The sequence below is a fragment of the Corvus brachyrhynchos genome, unplaced genomic scaffold (assembly GCF_000691975.1).
Source record: "Corvus brachyrhynchos isolate BGI_N302 unplaced genomic scaffold, ASM69197v1 scaffold115, whole genome shotgun sequence".
Taxonomy (NCBI): Eukaryota; Metazoa; Chordata; class Aves; order Passeriformes; family Corvidae; genus Corvus; species Corvus brachyrhynchos.
Window position 1 is genome coordinate 7,328,997 of NW_008239553.1, and position 21,377 is coordinate 7,350,373.

A 21,377-nucleotide genomic window follows, 5' to 3' on the forward strand; every position below is an offset into this window, starting at 1 on the left:
ATTTTCTTCCTCTTAGAGGTGTGCTGTGAAAACAGTGATGCAGCCTGGCAGATCAAGTCCTGTTGCATTCAAGGAACAAAAAACAACAGCCGACAATGGCTCAGAAGCTGCAGGGTAGCTGGTGTAGTAAAGAAGGAAAAAAATTAGGGCCGATTCTTGCACAGTAAATTGTGATGCTGTCGTCTTTTTAAATACAGTCATTACTGCTGAAGGAAGCAGAGAGAAAAAGCTGATGCTGGAACAATCTGGTTGTTAAATCTAAGGGAAATTGGGAGAAGGGGTGGACTCCTGCTCATCTGCAGCAGAACTGCACACAGAGCCTACCTGATTTAGGCCTAGCGACAGTGCGTTGGAGGCCTTGGGAAGGCATATAGCTCCGCCAGTGTGTTTTGTCAGTGTGACGTACTTGGGAGTGTGTACAGCCTGCATGCTAAACGCCAGTGGCTGCCTTTGACTTCGCTTCTCACAGTTCTAAGAATGTAATGAAATCCCTTCTCACTCACGCTTTTATTTTGGGATGGAGGGGGAGAGAAAGGAGCTTTCAGTATTCTAGTTAGTTCAGAGTTTGAAACAAGCGTGTTTTACCTAATTCTGTTTACTGCCTTTTTATTTAGGCTGTGTGTGAAACACGTTGATACCTTTACGTGCTCTATCATAATTTATCCGTACACAAAACCAGAAACTCGTGGAAACCCTATTGATCCTTATCTAATTAATCTGTACACAGGGAATACAGTACTTACTGTTAGAAGGTCTTATGCTGTTTTTTTTCCCTTTTTAAAAATTTTTCCTTGCTGGTCTCTGTGCTCAGGAGATCAGGAGTACCAAAATGACAACATGGTTTAATGAAATAATAGCTGGTGAAATTGAAATAAGTTTGGCTAAAAAGTGAATCAAATGCAAATATAGAATGAGAATGGTTTTTACTGAGTGTGAGCAGGCTGTACTTAGAACAGATGTTGTAGTCAAAAGGAGAGGAAAATGTGATACCTCTCTGGTAGCAGCAGAGGGTCCCAACCACCTTTTCAGAGTTCAGAGCACCCGACAATCAGCAGAAGTCTGAGACTGTTTTACGTAGAACTTTGTGAAATTAAATTCCTGTATTCTTTCTAGAAAAAAATCACTTTCAGCACATGAGAAGCATTACCTTTTTCATCTTGTTCATAAAATCTGAAGACAGATTAAGAAAGAAACAATTGTTCTTTTGATGCTTTTTTCATGTGAACACTTGTTCACTAACAAATAGTTTTCATTTTGTCTTTTGGCAATTATTTAGAAGGCTAATGTATTAGAGCAAGTGACCTGTAGTGTTGTAAACGCAAGAATTTACGTATAGTTTCTCATTTTGAGCCATATCACCTTCTGTTAAAATGGAAGCTCTACGTAAGATGAAACAAACATCTATATTCTTACAAGTATTTTTCAGTACCATAAAGTACAGAATATGCAAAATGCTCTGTCCTGTACCAGTATAGCACACTGGAACTCTGTAACTGCTGAAGGAAGGAAGGAAGGAAGGTCTCCCTTCGGCTGCCAGCTTAAGCTTGTGCATGATGTTCCCCCGACCAATCTGTGAATCACTTCAGCTTTTTGTGGAGTGTGACACCCCCTCGCCCACTATTCCCCCCAGAAAAACTGGGGACTGCTGGAGGTAGGACTTCACAGCTGGAAGAGAACATAAAGGAGAGTGCCTTGGTCAGCTAGATTAGCTGCCTGTGGGTGTGTTATTTAGCCTGCAGGCTAAATGAAAATAAAGAAACTGGAGTTGAAACTATAGACTTTGAGGAGAACTAGGCTTCACTTAGGCCTCTTGATGTACTGGTAGTCTAAACTTTTCTTGTGCATGCTTGGCAAACTGTCATTTATGTTTCATGGACACATTGAGACGAGTTTTACTGAAAGTACAGCATCTGATTTTGAAAGAACTTTATAAATACAGAACTATAAAAGATTATGTGTTATTTTAAGGTGCCCTGCCATATAATCACTGATCACAATACACCTGCATTTTTAAATGTTTGCTTGTTAATTACATGTGTACCTGGCTTTTATCTGATGTTTGTGGAACAGTAACATCAGCAGAAGCTTGTGTAGCTAATCTCCCTAAATCTTGCACTGAAAACCTCGCTGCTGCTCCTTGTGATTCTCAGCCAGTGATATTTTAAACAGAAAGCCCTTGTGATTGCAGGGCTTGTCTTTTATTCTTCATTGCAAGTGCCTGTTCAATTTCTTTGTTCAACAAATTATCACATTTTGCTTTTTTATTTCCTAATTTTAAAACGCATTGTGTAATTGTCTGTTTCCTGTCTGTTGCATGCAAGTTGCCCTTCATCAAAATGCATTTAACACGAATTTATTCACTTAACCAACACTCCCTTTAAGTAGTTTTCACTATACTTCATAAGCATGGAAATGCTGTATAGATAATATATAAGGTAGAAGGAAATTCGGGGTCTTTAACTGGAGCCCTGCTGTTCTGAAATCTCTTGGGGAAAAAAAAAGTCCAGACTCTTGGGATTCTGTATAAATGTAGTATGAAGTCTTCTGTAATGCAGAATAATCTTACAGAATATGTGTGCTCACTTTAAATAAATTAGTTCATACATTTATGTTGGGTAGTCCTTGAAAAATATATAATCTTTCAGCTTAGTTCTTTCAGTTGTTTAGTCACAATATTTTGCTTTTCATTAAAACGCTAGATTTAAGAAGACTTTAATTGATTTGCAGTCACTCTGTGCTAACATGAAAGTGAAAGCTTCCTTTTACTTGCTTGTGTTTTGGACTTGCACTTTCACTGTTTCCTCTCTAAATTCTGGAAGAATGCTTTGAGTCAAATATACTTCATTTATCCTGCTTTCCCTCTCAGAGAGCAGAATCTCTTCCTTCCATCTCCACTGAGGAGACGTGTGTGGTTTGCCTAATTTTATTCCTCATGTTTAGTGTTTTCTCTCTTAACTTTTTTTTCCCTTCACTTGTTTGGCATTTCCCCCTGCTGGCCGACTGCGGTAACAGCACCTCTTTCCCCGTGGAAATGGAAGGCCAAGGCTGTCCTTGAATGTCACGGCTGTGTGGTTGAGGCGTTGGCTGCTCTTCTGACATTTTTTTGATGTCCTCTGAACGTGTCTGGCAGATAGATAAAATTCAAAGAATAGTCTGTGCAAGCAGGATGTGCACCTACCTGAGGTTCTCTGCATCAGAAGTGCAGTTGCACTTCCAGTGACAGTCAGAGATACCTCTAGTTTTGCATTTGATTACTGCAGTCTTGCAGCACTACCCAGATCATCTCCTTTGTGCTCTGGACCTCTTCCCAAAACTCTTAAGGCACTTCTGCCTCACTAATGCATCATTCCCACAAGCCAAACATAAAGTGGGTTGCTAGAAGGGGAAAAAGGGTTTGGCACTCAGTAAGAAATTTCTCCTCATGTTTAAAAGGATAAAACCAGAAATCAGAGATCCCTCCCTTCTTAATGGAATTTCAGGGGGGAAATTAATAGGTACTGGGGTAGGGTTTTCTTAATTTTTTCTTGTTCCTTGCATCTTTGGTTGTTAAATCAGTTACTAGGATTTACCACGTGTGTTCTTTCTAGAAAGAGTCTTCTCTCCTCCTCTCAACTCCCTCTCCTCCCCTTTTTCCCCTCTGTCTCTGAAGTATGAAAGGAAGGCAGGAACTTCTTAGTGACTGGAATGAGAAAGGTACAACACAGGTTAAGAACAACAGAGGTTAATAAACTGATTTTGCTCGACATACTATTAAAAAACCAAAACAAAACCATAAACCACAAATATTCAAATAGCTTCCCTTTGCATTTCTTACAAATTTTGAGACCAAACAGTGGGCTCTTACAGCTAGGAGGTGACAGCTCCTTCTGTTTTCTGTTGAGCTTCCATCTTAGTTTCCTTCCCAGTGGTATATATACTTTGTAAATAACTTGAAAATAATTCAAAAAGAAAAATTAGAGTTTTAAGACTTAACAGATTAACTGACATATTATTGAAGTTAAATTGTTAAACAGTGTTTTCTAAAAAAGAAAAAATTTAAAAAGTTTAAAAACCACCCGTGTTACCAGCAACTTTCCGGAATGTCAAATAATGCAGCAAAAAATTTTTAGAAATAAATGCCAAACTCTGCCTTCACATCGTGTAAATATTTTAATTTTGCAAAAATTTCCTCAGCTCCCTGCTTCAAATATGAAACTTTGCTGTTACACTGTTAGTAAAACGTAAACTTGTAGATCTTATTACTACTGGGGGTTTTCTTGGTGTGTGTTTAGCTAAACAGTCCTTCTAAAAAGTAATTCACTGAAACAAAAGTCCCGGTTATACAACTTTTTTTACCTGAACAAGAATTTAGCTACACTGCACGTAGGATGATTTTGTGTGTTTCTAAAGCCTGGTGAATAGTAACTCACTGAGCAAAGTGAGGCTTAGTGGTTCTGCAATACTAGAACTTCTGAATGCAACAGTGCTGTAAAACATCCCTGTACACTGGTGTCTGGGTAAAAAAAAGGAGAATTTTATTGATGGTGATTTTGTGAATGTTAGGATTAGATGGGGAGACCTTGCTACCAAGTCGGAAAGAACATCTGCCAGGCTTACTAGTGGTCATAGGTTAGAGAGGCTTTTCTGATTCAAGAAATAGACAAAGACTGTGCAAAGAAGAGGGGTTTGTACATGGGTAAAAAGTGTAGAGCCACATATCTTGGATCTGCTCAAGTGACAGAGATGATTCTGAGATTTTAAAACATGTTTGTGCTAATTTTCTACTAGGCCAAATGTAGTTAATCATTTTGCCAGAGAGTGTGATTTCATACCCCATCCCACCCCCAAGATGCTAGGAAAGACTGCGTTCAGGAAGAGTTACTAATGCCCGACGTATCTGTAGTCATAGGACGAGAGCTAAGAGGGTAATCTTCAACTGTTTATATGTGTTTGGTGCCATGGCAAGTTTTGGTTGATATTTTAAAAATCTATTAAAAAAAAGTGAAGTGGTTTTATCTTTACCCTAGAGATGGTCTTTTAAACTGTAATGAGTCTTCTAGCTCATTTTCAATGTGTTAAATATAGTACTGCTTCTGCAAAGACAAATGATGGTGTCGCACACTTCTATTTAAACTTAGTTTGATGGTTTTATGAAGTGTTTCAGAGAAGGTGAAGCAATCTATCCCCAAGTGAAGTCAGCTTCAGGTGTCTTAAACTCCAATTTGCATTTGTTTCATGGCGAATCATACCAGCAGAACTTGGAGATAGAACTGAAGTTTGTAGTTTGAATCCTGTAAGTTGTCTGCATGCATAAGCAGAAAATTCAGGCTCCTTGACCAGTTTAGGAGGAGTTATTATATGGGGATAGGGAAGGAGGAAGAGAGAGCAGTTGTACAGATGGACAAACTGGAAGGCATGGCTTGTACACTTCAGTGCAGTCTCAGTTATCTTGAGCAATGTTGTTGGTCCCTTTACCACCTGCCTGGAATGTGTGACTGGGGCTGACTGGGAATTCTCCCAGCTGCAACACAACAGGAAGATCAGATTCCGTGTGCTGGCACAAAGGAGGCTTGTTTTTATCACAGAAGCAATAGCACCAGCACTGCTAATGATAGTCATTGAAACATGAGCCTTATAATAATTTATTTTGAAATTGGTTATATTCCCTATCTGGCCTGTGTTTGGTCTTTTTAAGACTGCAGAAATCCCACCCTGTTAAGGAATATGAGTTGCTGACTTGAAAATCACAGTAAAGTATCTGCTATGACTTGTTTTCTTAGAAGATAGAGATAGAGTGCTCTCTACATACAGGATATTATTCAAATATAGGAGGGAGAGCTGTTGCTTTGAGGAGTTCACAACTAAAAAAAAAAGTCCAGAGAAAAAATTCTGAATCCCTTCGGTGTGGTATGTATTTTGCATAAAAAAAAAAAAAAAAAAAAAAAAAAAAAAAAAAAAAAAAATTAATAATGCTTTACCCTCATATTGTAGGGCAATTCTCTGAAATGTGAAAGAATATCAGTCTCACAATTGCTTGTGCACAGCAATTAGTCCTTTTTTTTTTCTGAGTTCATTCTGTGCACTGAACAAGACTAAGATCCTTTTGGCAAAAAGTAAAATGTACATACTTAAATATTGTAACATGATATGAATGTATAGAATCCCATGGTCTGACAGTAAACATTTGATAGCTTCTAGATTTAGGAAATATGCAAAGAAAAAATTGCTGAACATGACATTTAATTCTTCCCAGTTTTTTCAAGTGAGTCTCTGGTTACAGTAGCATAAACTTTATTGTATAACTTGAAGGTAGTAATAAGTATCTAATTGTTATAATCAGACATCTTAATATACAGATAATTAGCATTTAAATAGTCTTAAGCCTTTGGGTGCTGTATGCTAAAATGTTTTCACCACCATGTGTTCTTCTGATGTCCTCAGGTGCTACGAAGCCTTAAACATAGGAGTTTTGAGATCTTAGTTTTCATAACAGTCCCATGAAATGAGTAACTATTCTTCTGATTCAAAAACTTCAGTAAAAATCTTAAAGTTGAATTGCAGAATATGATTGTTTTGGCAATGGTGGTTTTTTTCCTTGCATAAGCTGTATAAAGTTATTGAAAAGGTTAAGAGCCTTTTCCAGGAGCTGGCATGGGTGTTACTGCTGTAAGTATATGTATATGTCAAACTACCCTTGTTAGTAATATTAACATTGGATTCTTAAGTCAATCCCACTGAGAAAAATGTATTTCTAAAAGTGGTTTATTTGGTTAATTCTAGTTTTGATTGAATTTTTGTTTTAATTAGTGGTGAACATAGGTAAGCATTTCTCAAGCTTTTTTTCTAATCGTAGGTCATATATATATATTTTGGGAAGAAGACAGTGCTCTTAATTTGACTCCCAGACCTGGGGTTTAAAAACCCCCAAAATATTGCCAAATATACTGTAATAATCTGAGAGTTAACCTTGCAGGTTCCTACTTTGGACAGTTTACAGCATGTTTTTAGAGCCTTCAAAAGGCTGCCTCAGTAAATTGGATAGCTGAGATTTTGTGATACATTTCTGCTATTGAAGTTTTTGTTAGAAATCCCTGTATAATGCTAAACTCTTCAGACTTCTCTATTGATATGAGTGATTGTGAGCTGTCTAATCTTAACTTTCTAATGTGTTTTGTAGTGAGAATGAGAGAGGCAGTGTGAGTTTCTATATGTACTTTTACTGTGCACAAGAAATTATCTCATTTCTTCTACAGAGCAGACTTTATCTCTTTTTCATTAATACTATTCTGTGTTGGTTCCCAGTATCCACAAATGCAGGAGTTGTCAAGAACCAAAGTTACAGATTTAGTTGGTCATATGCTGTTCTCAACTATAAAAATGCTAAGAACAGTTGAAAACATAAATCTGTTTAAGATGCTTGGGTTTACCAATCTTGGGTGTTTGATCTTTATTTCTCTGTCTCAATTCTCTATTTAAGAAAACTTGCCTGTATCAGGCACAAGTTTTTCTGTGGCTCTCATCAGTCTGCTGCTTATGAAGAAATGAATTTTTTATTTGTCCTAGGGCTTAGATGTTGAGTTTAAAAAAACATGCAAACCAAAATTCAGAATGAAAAGAGATTCAACTGATACTTCATTCTTTGTGCTTGTCCTCTGTACTAAATGAGGCAGGGATGTTAGTAAAAATAATATACCTGCATGAGGGCAGAATTTTGTGTTGCCAGAGGTTTGACATTCAAAGATTAACCTGTTCTAAATGCTTAAGAAAAAGCCTGTAGTAAATTATGTGCAGAAGAGGATGCAAATGTATTTCCATTCCCTATATAGGTCCTCTCTAAGTGACTTCTCCAAGGCAACACAGTAGTTCACTTGGATAGTCATGATTAAACTCCTTGTGTTCTAAACTTTGTCCTTCGGAGCTCCTGGATTCTGAGTCTGGGGTTGCAGCAATATTAAATGCAATCTGAAGGTTTGTAACTGTGCAGCTTTTTTCTGCAGAGCTCCATCTTGATGGAACTAGGGTCCTGCTATGGAGGCGAGTGTCTGTGTAGGGGAGAAAAAAGGAAGGAAGGAACAGTTGCTGTTATTTTTAAGTGACAGCTTTCTTGTCAGGTTGTGTGTACTCGTGCTACAAGTAAATTGATATTTTTCTGTTTTTAAATAGAAATCATGCTTATTTATTCTAAGACTGCATTTGCAGATGTGTAGCGCTGACTATTTTGTTTAGCTTTCCGAAGTCAATAATCTAGACCAGTGAGATTTTTTTAATTATTGGTTTTTTATTAATAGCATGGATGTATAGTTGTAGTTGCTTGTTGAAGAGGGCAGTTAGTGCTTGCATGATGAAAGGGCTTCCTCTGTAGGTTTCTGGACTAATTAAATGACTGATTTATAGTGGGAGGTGGAGGTGACAAGTAGGATTTTAATACCAAAAAGAAACAACTAGAAATTGAGAATAATACCTGTCTCCTCAGCACCTTCAAAAATGAAGGTATTTAAAATTCTGTGGCATCCAGAGTGAATGTACTTACTTTGAATATAACCTCAAAATAGTCCGTACTTCCCAGTTCATAACCGATCATGCTAGCAGCTGGATGTTATGTAAACTAACCTGAAATTGCTCTAAAATTAAATATAGTCTAATATTTTGTGGTTCACAATGCACAGTAAAAATCAAGACTAGGAAACTGACAGTACTGTCACTGCCAACAGTAGGCTTCCTGTTTTCTTTTCTGCTCTCAGTGGTCATAAGCACCCGGTTCTGCTGGTTGGTAAATGAAAACTTCTCCACTTGTGCTGGTCTCCAATGAGTGAGAGATGATTGTAGCTTTCTATTGCTGATCTTTTTATAAGGCTGGGGCATAAACTTCAGCTCTATGATGACTTACGTGTGGATAGAAACATCTGCAAAGGTCTTGTTAGCTGTGAAGTTAAAGCTTAAAATATACTAATATTCTAGTATTTTCCTAGAAAATTTGGAGTATTTTGAAGGCTTTTTTTTAGCATTAGGCAAAGTAATTGAGCAAATGAGTTATCGTTTATATTATAAGTATCTTTTTAGAACTCTGACTCATGAGTTTTTTATGATTCATATGGCGATTTAAGAGGTATTACCTTGCTGTGCTACTGAATGTTCTACCTGTGACCCAGGCAGAGTAACGGGCAGTGCCTCTCCTCGGCCTCCACACTTCATGTCCCACCATATTGGCTTACACTGCTGTTTGTTTCAGTCTCCAGTAGTACTCTGGGATTTGAGCTCTAGTGACTCTGCTGACCTACCACCTGCTCTACCATCTTTGGGTGTTAGTGTAATCTCTAGCAGAGCTGCTGGGCAAATGTCTAGGGTGGGTAACCTTGTCATATTTAGCTGTGGCAACTGACAGGGCTTACGATACAGATTTTAATAAATGTGGTAGAGAGAAGGTCTTTCCCCCACGGGAGGAGGACACTGGCCTTGCATAGAACTAGAAAAATTTGTACCTATAATCGCTTCTCCACCTAGTGACAGTAGTAGTTTGTATTTTAATACAGATTGAAATTGTAGGTCTCCTTAGTTTTCCTTGCCACATCAAACAGATTTTCTTTCAAAGTGGTGTTTTATAGTTAGTTTCAGCATTAAAAAAAAAAAAAAAATTACAACCTCCCTGGAGAAAAACCAACCAAAACCCTCTTTCTAAAATCCCAACCCTTCCCTATCCAACTTTTCAAATATTTGAATTCCTTTTTTTTTGTTTCAAAGTCTAGTTAAAATATTTGTAATTATCTTTTTTTTTTTTTGTTGTTGTTGTTTTTCTTTTGTAGGAGGGGGTAGAGAGCTGAAAGGGATAACTTACTCAAAACTGGTAAGTACTTCTTCCCAAGGCTAAAATGGCTTACCTAAGAATAGATAGTATGAAGATCTGGTATCTATTCCTGGAAAAGTTTGATAGTTACTGAAACTGAAATTCTATCTATTCTTATATTCAGAAATTAAGTCTTAAAAAGTAAATGTTATTGATGGAAGCCCCAGTCTTATAAATAAAATCTCTGTAAGGCTGAGATTTGGGCCCAAGGATCTGTAAAAGGGCATTTAAATTCATCTGCTCAAAAATAATAATATTAAGTTGGTTTTTTTTCCTGTGTAATGTGAAAACCAAATTTATTTGAAGGGATTTTTGGCTCAGAAAGACTTCTCTCTAAAGTTCCGAGTTATTCAGAGTCCTTCCGTACACACAGAAGGCATTCATGGCTTTGTGTGTGTCCTACCTTTGTTTGTATAAATATATATGCCTTGGCAGCTGTGTTTCTAGTGTAACTTCCAAAATAGCCGTAGTCTAAATAGCATTGTGATATTTTAGAGTTTCCCATGTAGATTGTATTTAATTGAGATAACAGAAGTGTGAATGCACTTATGTGATTGTTGTAGAATTTAAGGTTTCATTCAGTTTTTGAATATTTAAATAGCCCATATGCAGTGCATTGGGGCACTTATCTGAGTATGAAATTATAAGTCTTGAAGCAACCACTTAAGAAATAAGTGATTATTGGTAATAAATGAATGCCAGCAAGAAATTGAATGGAGGACTGCTGCCTCCAGTAGTTGCAATCCATCCAAAAATGCTTAATTTACCTCTTGCTCAGTGTTCTTTCTGACTGAGACTTGGAAGTATGTCCGGATGTACAAGAGATGTATGCGCTCCTGAATCCTGTGCTTTCCTTTTGGAAATCACTGATTCTGGCATTGAGCAAGGCATTTGCTTGTTTTCACTTAGAAATAATGGGATGAAGGATTATTGCAGGCCAAGCCACCCATGCAATTTCAGTCATCTACAAGCTTTTTATTTGAAATTATTCCACTGCCATAGGAGTAAAGGGGAAAATGTACCATGTTCTATGATTCATCCAGAGATGCTTTTACACCTCTTCGAATGTGGTACTATAGGTAGTTTATAAGGCCACCGAACTAAGTTTTTAAATCTTCCCTTTAAGTTCAGTCTAAAAGAATAAAAGTTCAAAAATACTGAAAATTTTTGCACTTGCAAAATGTATGGCCACTTAAGTAGTTTTGTGCCTCCTCTCAAAGGAAGTATGAGCAATATTTAAGCAGATGCCCTGATAGATATTTATAGGCATTATTCTATGTAAACCAGAAAAATGCAGTTTAGGTTTTGCTGGATGTAAGGACCGATTCTTTTTTTTTTGGGGGGGGGGGGGGGGGGGGGGGTGTTTTTTTTTGTTTGTTTGTTTGGTTTTTTTTACTGTATTGTTTTTTTAACATTGGATAAGCATATAAGGTCCTTTGGGGGAATTCTAGGCAGGGATAACTAAATAGTTACTCCTGCTTGCAAGGAAGGGAAGCTGCAAGTGTGTGTTCTAGAAAGAAACAATTGTATATATTTCCTATTCATAATTTGGCAGCTTGACCAAACTTCTAAATTAAATATATTTTTTCATGTTTTTACCCCTATAAACATAGCTAGGCTGAGCAACAACTGAGCTAGGCTGAGCAAAGCAGTGTCACTTTTTTCTTGAACCTCTTAAAAATTAATTTTGAAAAATCTTGCTAGCTGTTCAAGGCATAGATGCAATTAGCTTGGATTAGTTTTTATGAACCATCAATACTACAATTTCTATCTGTCAAATTAAGTTGTGCATTAATAGAAGTAGCTTAATCTTTATATGTTCTTTTACAGAAATTCTGTGTCATATTTGCCAGGAACATGTATTGGACATTACAGTTACATATATTTAAGTGATGGATATTTTTTATATTCTCAGTTGAGGTAATTGTTTTGCTGTTCTGCACTCAACATTGAAGTTAGTGTGTTGCTACAGAGTGATACGAACTATTCATCATGTGTGCCTTCTGATTTGTTGAAGACACACTGAGAAAGAAACTGACCTTATCTGCCTGTATCTTTACACTGAAACTGAATTTCCAAGGGTCAAAAAGACTTCTTGCCTCTGTAGTGGGTTCCAGTTTTCATTAACCAGTCTCCCACGTGGTTTTCTGAAGCATGGCTTCTTTTGAAACTGCAGTGGTAGGGACTTGAAGCATGCTATAATTGTTTTTGTCAGTGAGTGGAAGTAATAATCCATGATTCTGTTTTCTCATTACTGTTTGTGGTAATAGGACAGGGAACTATATGTAATTTCCGTGTATCCCTTGATACAGATTACAATTTTATAGAGGCTAGTGCTGCAAAGGCAGCTGTTTTCACTCATCTGTGTCACATGTGGGAGAGGCCCTTTCGGAAGGTCATTTCATGTGTTGACTAGAAAGTTTGATCAGGCTTTTGTTATTTAAATAAGCAACTTTAGGCTAACAGCAGACAACACTGATGAAGAGTTTAAATATAATGCTTTTTAAACCCCCTTTATAGTCTTCTCTTTTTGTAACACATTTCTGTTTGAAAAGATAAATGATAAACAAACAAAACAAAACACACACCTTCAACCTTTTTATTTCAGGAATTCACAAATTTGTCCACTACTTCAGTTTACTGTAGTGAGACAACATTAAAATAAAATTCTTTAACTTATCTGAGTTACTATCTTTTTACAGCCTGCATGTTTAATCTAAGATGTCAGGATCCTTTTGAAAGCACTGTAGTCTCATTAGGAAGGCCACAATACCTGTGCAATGATTGTGAGCAATTTTCAAAAAATAAAAAATTAGGAACTATTTTAACTGCAGCAATTCCTTAATTGTGGTGTCTGGATGCAAAAGTGACTGGAAAAATTGCTATATAACGTTTTCCAGTGACTTTCATGTGTATGTATTTATAGATGTTTTTACACAGGTTGCCCTATGATTTGAGCATATGGGAATCTCAATCCTGTTTCAGAAGCTGATACTGTTAACATATTTCTGAACAGAAATCTCTTGTCCAGTATTCAAGGCTTTTAGGAGTATGTCTGATAATGCTTTTCTATGTCAGAGATTGGGGGGATTAATTTGTTTGTAGTACAAGTGAAGATGGTAAACTTTATACTCATGATCTTACAAGTAGATTTCCAAGATTAAAAATATTTTAAAGTTAATCTTTTTGAAATGTCTTGTGCTGTTTCATATCACTCTTCTGTCCTTCAGAACAGATTTCAACTGAAATTACTAACTTGGCACAAACTTTAGGCAGTGGGTTATCAATATATTAATGTTGTTCTGTTAGATAACATGCACACTGTCCCATCTGAGAACAGCTCTATAGTATCATGGAAGTGTGTTAATGCAGTACATTCAATTTAACTATTTATTGCAGTTGTAGAATTTTATTCTCTAGAATAAGTTTTCATCTACACAGATTTTTAAAACATTCTTGGTAGTTAAATTTTCTAATTTAATATGCAACTGCAATAGGATATTCATAGGAAATAGCCGCCTGCAAACTAAGATAAGGGATAAGTATGTCAACTTTGGGATATGTGGGAAGTAACAAATTTGGCTAAATGACTCCAAAGCAGGCATTTTGTAGAGCCTGCAGATTTCTTGTGTTCAAAAGACTGACTGTGTTTAGGTTAGAAAGCTGCGTTTGAGTATAGTTCACTATTGAATTCTTGTTCTGTTAAAATCTTCTTTTCTCAAATTCACTTTTCTCCTTCACCAACCAAAACAAAACCTTTATTTTTCCATAGGACTGGTGTTAAGGAGGAAACCAGAAACTAAAGGCACTGGAATCAGCAAAGACACTTCTAGAGAAAGTGGAGAAGGTAGAGAATGGAGCTGCAGACTCTACAGGAGGCTCTGAAAGTGGAAATTCAGGTTCACCAGGTAATTTATATTCTTTCTTGCTTTAGAGCAATAGCAGCATTAGTACTGCTGACAGTATTACTACTAATGGGAACATTAAGCAATAGCACTACGACTATAGTAATAATTGTTTTATAAGCTTGAAACTACTTCAGAATTTTATACTCTGCATTTTGACCTCACCACCTGTTGTTTTTTTGGCAAATGTGAAAGATCTACATATCAAGCTGTGGGTGGGGATTTGTTTTTTTTAGTAATCTGTAGCAGTAATAAAAACATTCTGAAAACCATGTTCAGCTGCTTCTGTCTGGAAGGTTTTTCTGATGTTCTGAAGCCACCTTCAGTATTCAGTTTGCAATGGAGGAATATGGTGGAGGAACTTTGAAGTGAAATGTATATAGTGCTGCACAGTTTAATCTGGTGCTTCTCTTCTGGCATGTTTTCTACTTTAGTAGCTTCTAAACTATATGTTTGATAACCGCAATGTTGTAGTGCTTGGGCTCTGTAAATGTTTACATGTTGGGTCTTTGTACTAGTAACCTGTTCCATACTACATGGCAGTAGGGTTGCCATTTTTGTTACAATGTTTTCTTGCCATTTTGTTACAATGCCAATGAGGAACTATTAAAAATAATGATAATAAAACCTAATTTAGTAAAATAGGAGCATATATGCATATTAATTCTTGGAAGAAAATTACTACAGCCATAGACACAGACTAGATGCCAACTTGAAACATTAAATTTAACAAGGAGACCTTCTCCAAACACAGTTCTCCAAGTATTTCTGAAGCTCTTCAGATACCTGAAACTCACAACTGTTACACAGTAGATAAAAGAAATATATGATGTTACGTTGATCAGTGTAGTCCATCATATGAAATTTGGAAAATGTTTCAAAATTACTTGGTGGCTTGTCTAAAATGTGATCTGGATGGCTTGTTCTGTACTTGCTGCAATGATGAGCATATTGCTAGAACTCGAATGGGTGAATTAGTAAAATCAAGCTATGTCTGCTTTAAAAAAAAACAACTTAGAGTTAGGGAGGAAAACCTGAAAAAGCTAAGGATGGATTTCCAGAACTATAGATGATGAATATTTTGTTCTCCTCAGAAACTCCAAGGCCTTTGTATTCAAAACTTCAGTGAAGTTTTTTTGTGGGGGTAAGGAAGTTCAGAAATTACCCATGGTATTTTGTTGCAGACATAGAAATGTTTAAGGCCAGTAAGTAATTTTTTCAAGTATTAACTACTGTAAAGCAATCCAAATGTTAATCATGCTTGTATGACAGTGTTTACCTCTTGTGTGCATCTTCATTCCCCTTTATGCCCAAGTGAACCAAAAATTTTAAGACTGTGAATTTTGAATAATCTTTGGCATCTGTTCATAATGGCACTGTTGAACAGGAAATTGTCCGAAAAGACTTTTTTTAACATCTTAAAGTTGGTGGGGCTTTTTTACTTTGTTTGCTTTAACTTTGCCCAGTTGTCATTAAAAGTGAGGTCTGCACAAGCATCAACTATAATTAAATTCGGTTTGAGTTGGTGAAACTAGAAAAACCATTATATCAGAAGGTTGTCCTTTTTAATTCAAGACACTCTATATTTCTATAATTAAGGCTAAGAAAAAGCCTATATGTTTACAGTGAAAAATAACACTTGCAACAAAACGTTGGGTGCTTCAGTAAAGGTTTTGCCGACCGTGCTTGTGTGGTTATTGCTTGCCAGTATGCGCACTGATAGAAATTAAACTGGTTGGGGCACAAAAAAGAAAAACAAATCTTCAAATGAAATGCTTTAACTTTTTTGTATAGCTCTGAATTTTATAACCTAAAGACATACAATATGTTCCTTCTTTTTACTCAGGATTTATAGAGAATTGTCTCTTGTCATCCTTTACTTCTCTAGTATTTTTTTTTTCTGAGGACTCTCTAACAAAGCTTGCCAACGGTCACACAGTCATGGTTTGTTGTCCCATTGGATGTGGTAGACAGGTGTCTGTGATGAACATAGGGAATTCAGCTCGGCACTGTAGCCAAATCCTCCCAGCTTCCTGATGCAGTGTGTTGCCTGTGGCTGCTTACGCTGTGGCTGTACAGGTGATGCTCAGTATGATGGTGATTTTGTTTGTAGAATAGCTCCTTGGGTTTTGCCTCTTCTGTTTCACTTCCAGAAGTCTGTTGGAAGCTTTCATAATGCTGCTTTGGCAAAGTGCATCTTAAACTACTACCAGTAAGGACCAAAAAAAGGTGTTAGTTGTTCAGAAAAAGCTACTTTTTTGGTTTACTTTCTATGATCAGAGAATCCACCATGAATGACATCTGACAAGATTATTTCCTGTATCAGTGTACAACTTGAATATTCAAATGTCTTCCATGTCAAGGCTATATTGCTTGTCCTGAGAAGAAATGCATCAAGTCTAAGTAGTTCATTCTGCTACTGTGTTGACTTAATTAAGATTATTCTGAAGCAGTTTGCTCTTCATAGTTTTGATCACAAGAGGTGTTAAAGGACTTATATTTAGCTATTCTTACAGAAGGGTTGAGTTTCATTGATGATTCCTCAAGCTGATGTGTGGAAGGAACCTAAAACATCCTTGTTCTTCTCTTATTTCATGGCAGAAAGACCAGTAGCTTTTAAAAATACCTTAAATTTAGCTTATATTTGAGGTCAGTGCAAAAAAAAAATTATTTTTCCTTAGAATTGTATGACATAGTACTGTGTGATCCAAAAATTTAGCAATATTTTATGAAGAGTTTACAGTACTGACTGTATTGTCTTATGACTGTGTCTGCAGGAGCACTTTATATAAAAACTAACAGATTTGTTGCTTGTCAAGCTCCAATGTGGCAGGAAGCACTGAGGAAAAATAAGCTAAGTGTGTTCCTGTGATACTGAATGGCAGCATGACGAAACAATAATATTCAGTGTAGATAAATGCCAAGTGATGCACTGGGAAAAAACTGGCCCAGTTTTACATCTGCAATAGCAGGCTGTGAACTGGCTGTTGGCACAGTGGAAGGAGTTTTTGCAGTAGAGAGTACTTGAGTGTTTTGTGTAGTTTTAAACTTTGTTTCCAGGTGATAGAGACAAACTAGAGAATTTGTGCATGAGGAGTCTTTCAATCTGAAGAAGTGAGGACTGATGGGGGAATATGTGGTGTGGAAAAAATGTAAGAAGGAGCCGGATAGAGAAGCTGCCTTTGAATCATACAATGTTTCAAGTTGAAACTGATCTGTAAAGATCATCCGGTCCAGGTTCCAACTCCTCTTGACTCAAGTCAGCTCTGGTTTTCTGTAACCATATTAGTCCCCCATACTTGCATTGTAAGGAAACAGATTCAAAAGAAAAAGGTGGTCATCCATTTACGTAAGAGTCCTGTAATTTAACTTGGGAACTTACTGTCACAGAATCTAGAATGTTTTCCTGGTTCAAAAAGTAATTAAAGCAGATCAATGAAAGAAATGTGTGTTAGTAGCTACTAAACCTAAGACATAATCTTTGAAGACATTAGAGATGTAAATTTCTACAAATTTACCAAAAAAGATAATAGGAGTTTTTTGTTTGCGTTGTCCTCTTCATTCTGGGCTCTGGTTTTCTTTGGTAACTTTCTCCTTGCTTAGCAATAGACAACATTCTCCTGCAGCTGCCTGAAGGAAGTGAGGGAGGAAGAATAGTGAATGGTAACAATCTGTCTGTTTTCTCTTGGATGTGGAGGGCATCTTTCCTACAATGATCTCAATCTCTCTCTCTGAGGGAGAAAAGTGGCAAAGATACTTCTGAACATGGGTCTTCCATCTGGTACAGGCCAAGCCAACACACAGGCAGAGCTTTAGTACTTGAAACATTCTGCCCTTGAATATACAAACAGCTTTTGTGCCCGCAGCCGTTATCTGTGGTATGTGTTTCTTGCGACTGCAAGCAAAGAGGGCAGCAGTTCTAGAGGAGACACAGCTATTAGATTATCTTACCCAGCTGGCTTAAATTGTCTTTAAAAAGCATCATTTGTTCAAGAGCTGTTTAGGAGGAGCAAAAGTGATGGCTGAATACACTACTTTTACTATATTAATAAGAATGGGTTTGGAAATGTTATAATACTGGACTCCAGGCTTTGCTATTGAAATGTTGTAAACTGAATATTTTGCTTTTACAAAGGTTCTTAAAAAATACTGAATTTTAAACTGTTCAACAAGATTCGTAATGAAAATCTTCATTGTATTGTTGCATCTTTTTTCTTTCTAGAAATTGGTTGCCCAAATGAAGCAAGATCCACAGGTAACTATTTATTTTCGTATTGGATTAATTCCATTAGAAATGCAGGAAATAGCAGTGCATGAAATTTGAGGATTTTAGATTTCTAGATCACCTTCTTCCTTGCTAACAAAGTGTTTAGAAGAAAACTTATGAACAAGTTTTTGAACAATGACTGTTGGATTGTTTAAAACAAAACCAAAATTCTTGCCATTATGGAGCCTTTTGCCTCATGCATATTCTTAATAGTCTAAATCAAGCGACTTTTCTGGGCTATGGTGCCGTTCAGATGTGCAGTAAGTTTCTGATTCTATTGGAAAATGCTCTTTATAAAAGCCGCCATTATTAGCAATCATTTTTTCCCTTTTTGGGAGTATCAGAAGGCTCACCGTACAAGAAGAGAGGGGATATTCTGTCCAAGAAATTTTGTCCAAACAATATAGCTTAAGCTTGTGTTCAGATTGCCTGTCTTGGGTATCTTACCAGCACTGTAGTGTCCATAGAATGGGCACTTGGCCTTGGGAAGTTTCAGAGCTACTGAGGTTAGATAACTGGACTCCTTGCATAGACAGCAGAAGTCATCCCTCTCCCAACAGCTGCGTAAGGTCCCTGGGTTTTCTTGTACAGCAGTTAAACACTCCAGGATGCTGGATAGGGAGTTCTGTGGAGCTCTCAAACCAGTCTCAAATGTTGAGTAGAGGGACAAAGGCCGCTCACTTGAGGTTTGCTGTTAAGAGCTCCCATCCCCATACAATAGTAAATGTCCTGTAATTTTCTGAATGTACATTTTTTTCTGAGCTCAGTGAAGTGAGAAGACAGCTTTTAGTAACACTCAGTTAAACCTCTGACAGGGAGGGTTAAGCAGGGTGTATTGAAAAATCTGGTTTTTTAAATGTACTTATTCTGATGGGATTTGGGTAAGATCTGCTGCTCTTATTCGCTGGTCAGGTCTGCTAACAATTAGTCTGCAGAGCAGTTTGCTTTCAGTTCATATTTGCTGAAAGTGACGTCATGCTGCAAGCAGCCATGCAAAGTTCCTAGAGTCAGGAAAAGTAAATCTGGTCCCTGTTTCCACTGGTCTTAATGCATTTTTATCCCAGATTATTAGGTAGAATCTAAAAGAAGGGAGGATGACGGGGCAGTATCTGGTTTTGCTGGAATTGGAGACTATCTGCAAGCTGAAATCAAAATGCATTTCAAAATTCTATGGAGGAATATAAAAATAGGGAATATGCATGAAGTTCCTGTGATGATATTAGTCTTATGTTTTAATATTTCTTCTTAGCAGACTAAACCTGCATAATCTAGTATAAAAACTTTACAATGTAAATGAGAACAAAAAAAGTGAGAAAGGAAAAAAATTAAGGAAAACGTGCTTCCCTGTCATGTTTCTGCAGAGCTTTGCAGGTTTTAAACTAAGGACAGATGTTTCTTTAATTTCTTTTTATTTCAGTAGAAAAGAAAAAGTCCTGGTAAAAATTGTTTTCTGTCTACATCTTTCTAGTGATGCTTATGGCTTTAAAATCTGAAACTTAGGAAAGTGCTACTGTAAGCAAAATGCTGATATGAATTATGTGCCAAGGCAAATGTAATTCTCTCTAGTACAGTCTAAGGCATAAACATACATGGAAATAAGGACTTAGGTATGTTTTCCTTCAATTGATATATGTGTCAATTAAGATTTAATAGATACATTTGATACCCTACACAGTTAAATGTAAATGTCTTTGTATAAGTAGCATAGGTGAGAATGTTTTAGATAACATACCCTAGTGTACTGTTATATACAGTATGATACTATTGTATTGCATATTAACAAACATTTCTGGTTTAATTTGTAAACTTGGTGAAATGTACAAACATGCTTTATAATGTGAAAAGCACTAATGGATGTTTTAATGAAATCTTCTTTCCAAACTGGGCTATCTCTCTGAGTGCTAGAAAGGTCCTCTGATTATTGTTGCACTCAGCAACTTAAATAAGGCTTTGTTGAGCCATTTGAATTTTATTGACTGTACATCCAGAGGTGCTGTATTTATAGTACACTATGCAAAAACAAAAAACCCATCTTCCTGCTACTACTCTATGTTAACAAATGGAATATCTTTCTCACAGATATTTTTTCTTTCTAATCAGAACGCTGATTTGAAGAAACAGCTTCATGAACTTCAAGCCAAAATCACAGCTCTGAGTGAGAAACAGGTAGGGAAACAGAGATGTATTTTTAACACTGCGTTCTAAAGATGTCTCTTTTCCCAGCTTCCAAGAGAGCTGCTAAATCTTTAAGTGCAAAAATAAGCGTGGGCAACCAGACATTTTTGATTTTTATTGGATTTCTCAACAAAGGATAGGATGGGTTATTGTGAGTCTATCAAACAAGAAACTAGTTTAATCAGTAGGAGCTATAGCAATTTTTCTTGTGTTGAAACTAATGTTTTCTATTAAGGGAGATGGAAAAATGGATTAATTTTGTCACTTTCTTTATTATTATCTTGAAACTTCTAAACTTGACCATTCTGGTTTAGGCAAATCTTTAGATTTTGGCTTAGTACGTCCACACTGTGTGTATGGGTGAGTATGCTGGAATTTTTCTTAATGTTAAGACCAATTAAATTTATGTCAGTTATGGGTACTTAATAGACAATTTGAAAATTAGTTGGATGCTTTTACCGTGATAAATTACACCACAATTGTATTATGTTTGCCATTTTGTAGGAATTCTCTTTGACAGCTCTAAAGTGTGAGTAGTAATTACAACTGAATGCTTAATAGAAAGATTGTTGAACTTGAACATGGGCCTTGTGAAGAAAAATAGTAATACTAGTAATAGTAATACTGAGGTACCCACAAAACTTGTTCTCACTTTTGTTTTTAAAAAAATAAAAGAGCTACACATACACAAACCCCTCATACACCACACTATCCCATCCCTAGTTAATTAACTAAAGCAGTCCCTTAATTGTATTGCTTAATGTGTCAATAATGGAACCAAATTAGGTCAATAGATTAGACCTTTGAAGAGGGAAAAAATTTTAGAGCCTAGGTAAATGCATGCGTGTCACAACTAGATACCTCCATTCATCTGTTACTAGCTGCATGTGTTCTGAGAATTACTATCCCTAAGGAAATGGCCAGATAGTGATTAACATTTATCTAGAAATTTTGTTTACTGAAAAAATTACAGTATGTTTTAATAGGGGAACAATGAATCTAGGAAAAAACATGTAAGGATAATAAAGAAAATGATTTTTTAATGAGAATAGTAGTTCAACAAAAACAGGTTTTGCTGATGTGATAGCACGCCTCTCTTGAAGATGATTTATTCTCTAAAACCAGCATGAGCCTCTGCATGTGGCTATGTCTCACAGCAAGCTGTTTCAGGATTCTCTGGTAAGCTCTGGATGCCCATGGTAATTTCAAA

At 36.5% G+C, this 21,377-nt stretch overlaps 1 protein-coding gene across 9 annotated transcripts in view; it reads left to right on the plus strand.

Moving 5' to 3' along the window:
- The window catches only part of PHF21A (PHD finger protein 21A), a 131,856-nt gene that overhangs the window by 20,310 nt on the left and 90,169 nt on the right, over positions 1-21,377 (plus strand). For 3 of the 9 annotated variants that reach the window (XM_017741817.1, XM_017741814.1, XM_017741818.1), the window contains exons 2-5: positions 9,780-9,820; positions 13,593-13,728; positions 17,948-17,980; positions 20,072-20,158. In XM_017741817.1, the coding sequence (XP_017597306.1) occupies positions 13,675-13,728; positions 17,948-17,980; positions 20,072-20,158 (174 nt within the window). In that variant the 5' untranslated portion in view covers positions 9,780-9,820; positions 13,593-13,674. Of the gene's footprint in view, positions 1-9,778; positions 9,821-11,650; positions 11,741-13,592; positions 13,729-17,947; positions 17,981-20,071; positions 20,159-21,377 lie in introns of those variants that run through there. The other 6 variants (XM_008639450.2, XM_008639448.2, XM_017741820.1 and 3 more) reach the window with 4 other exon arrangements.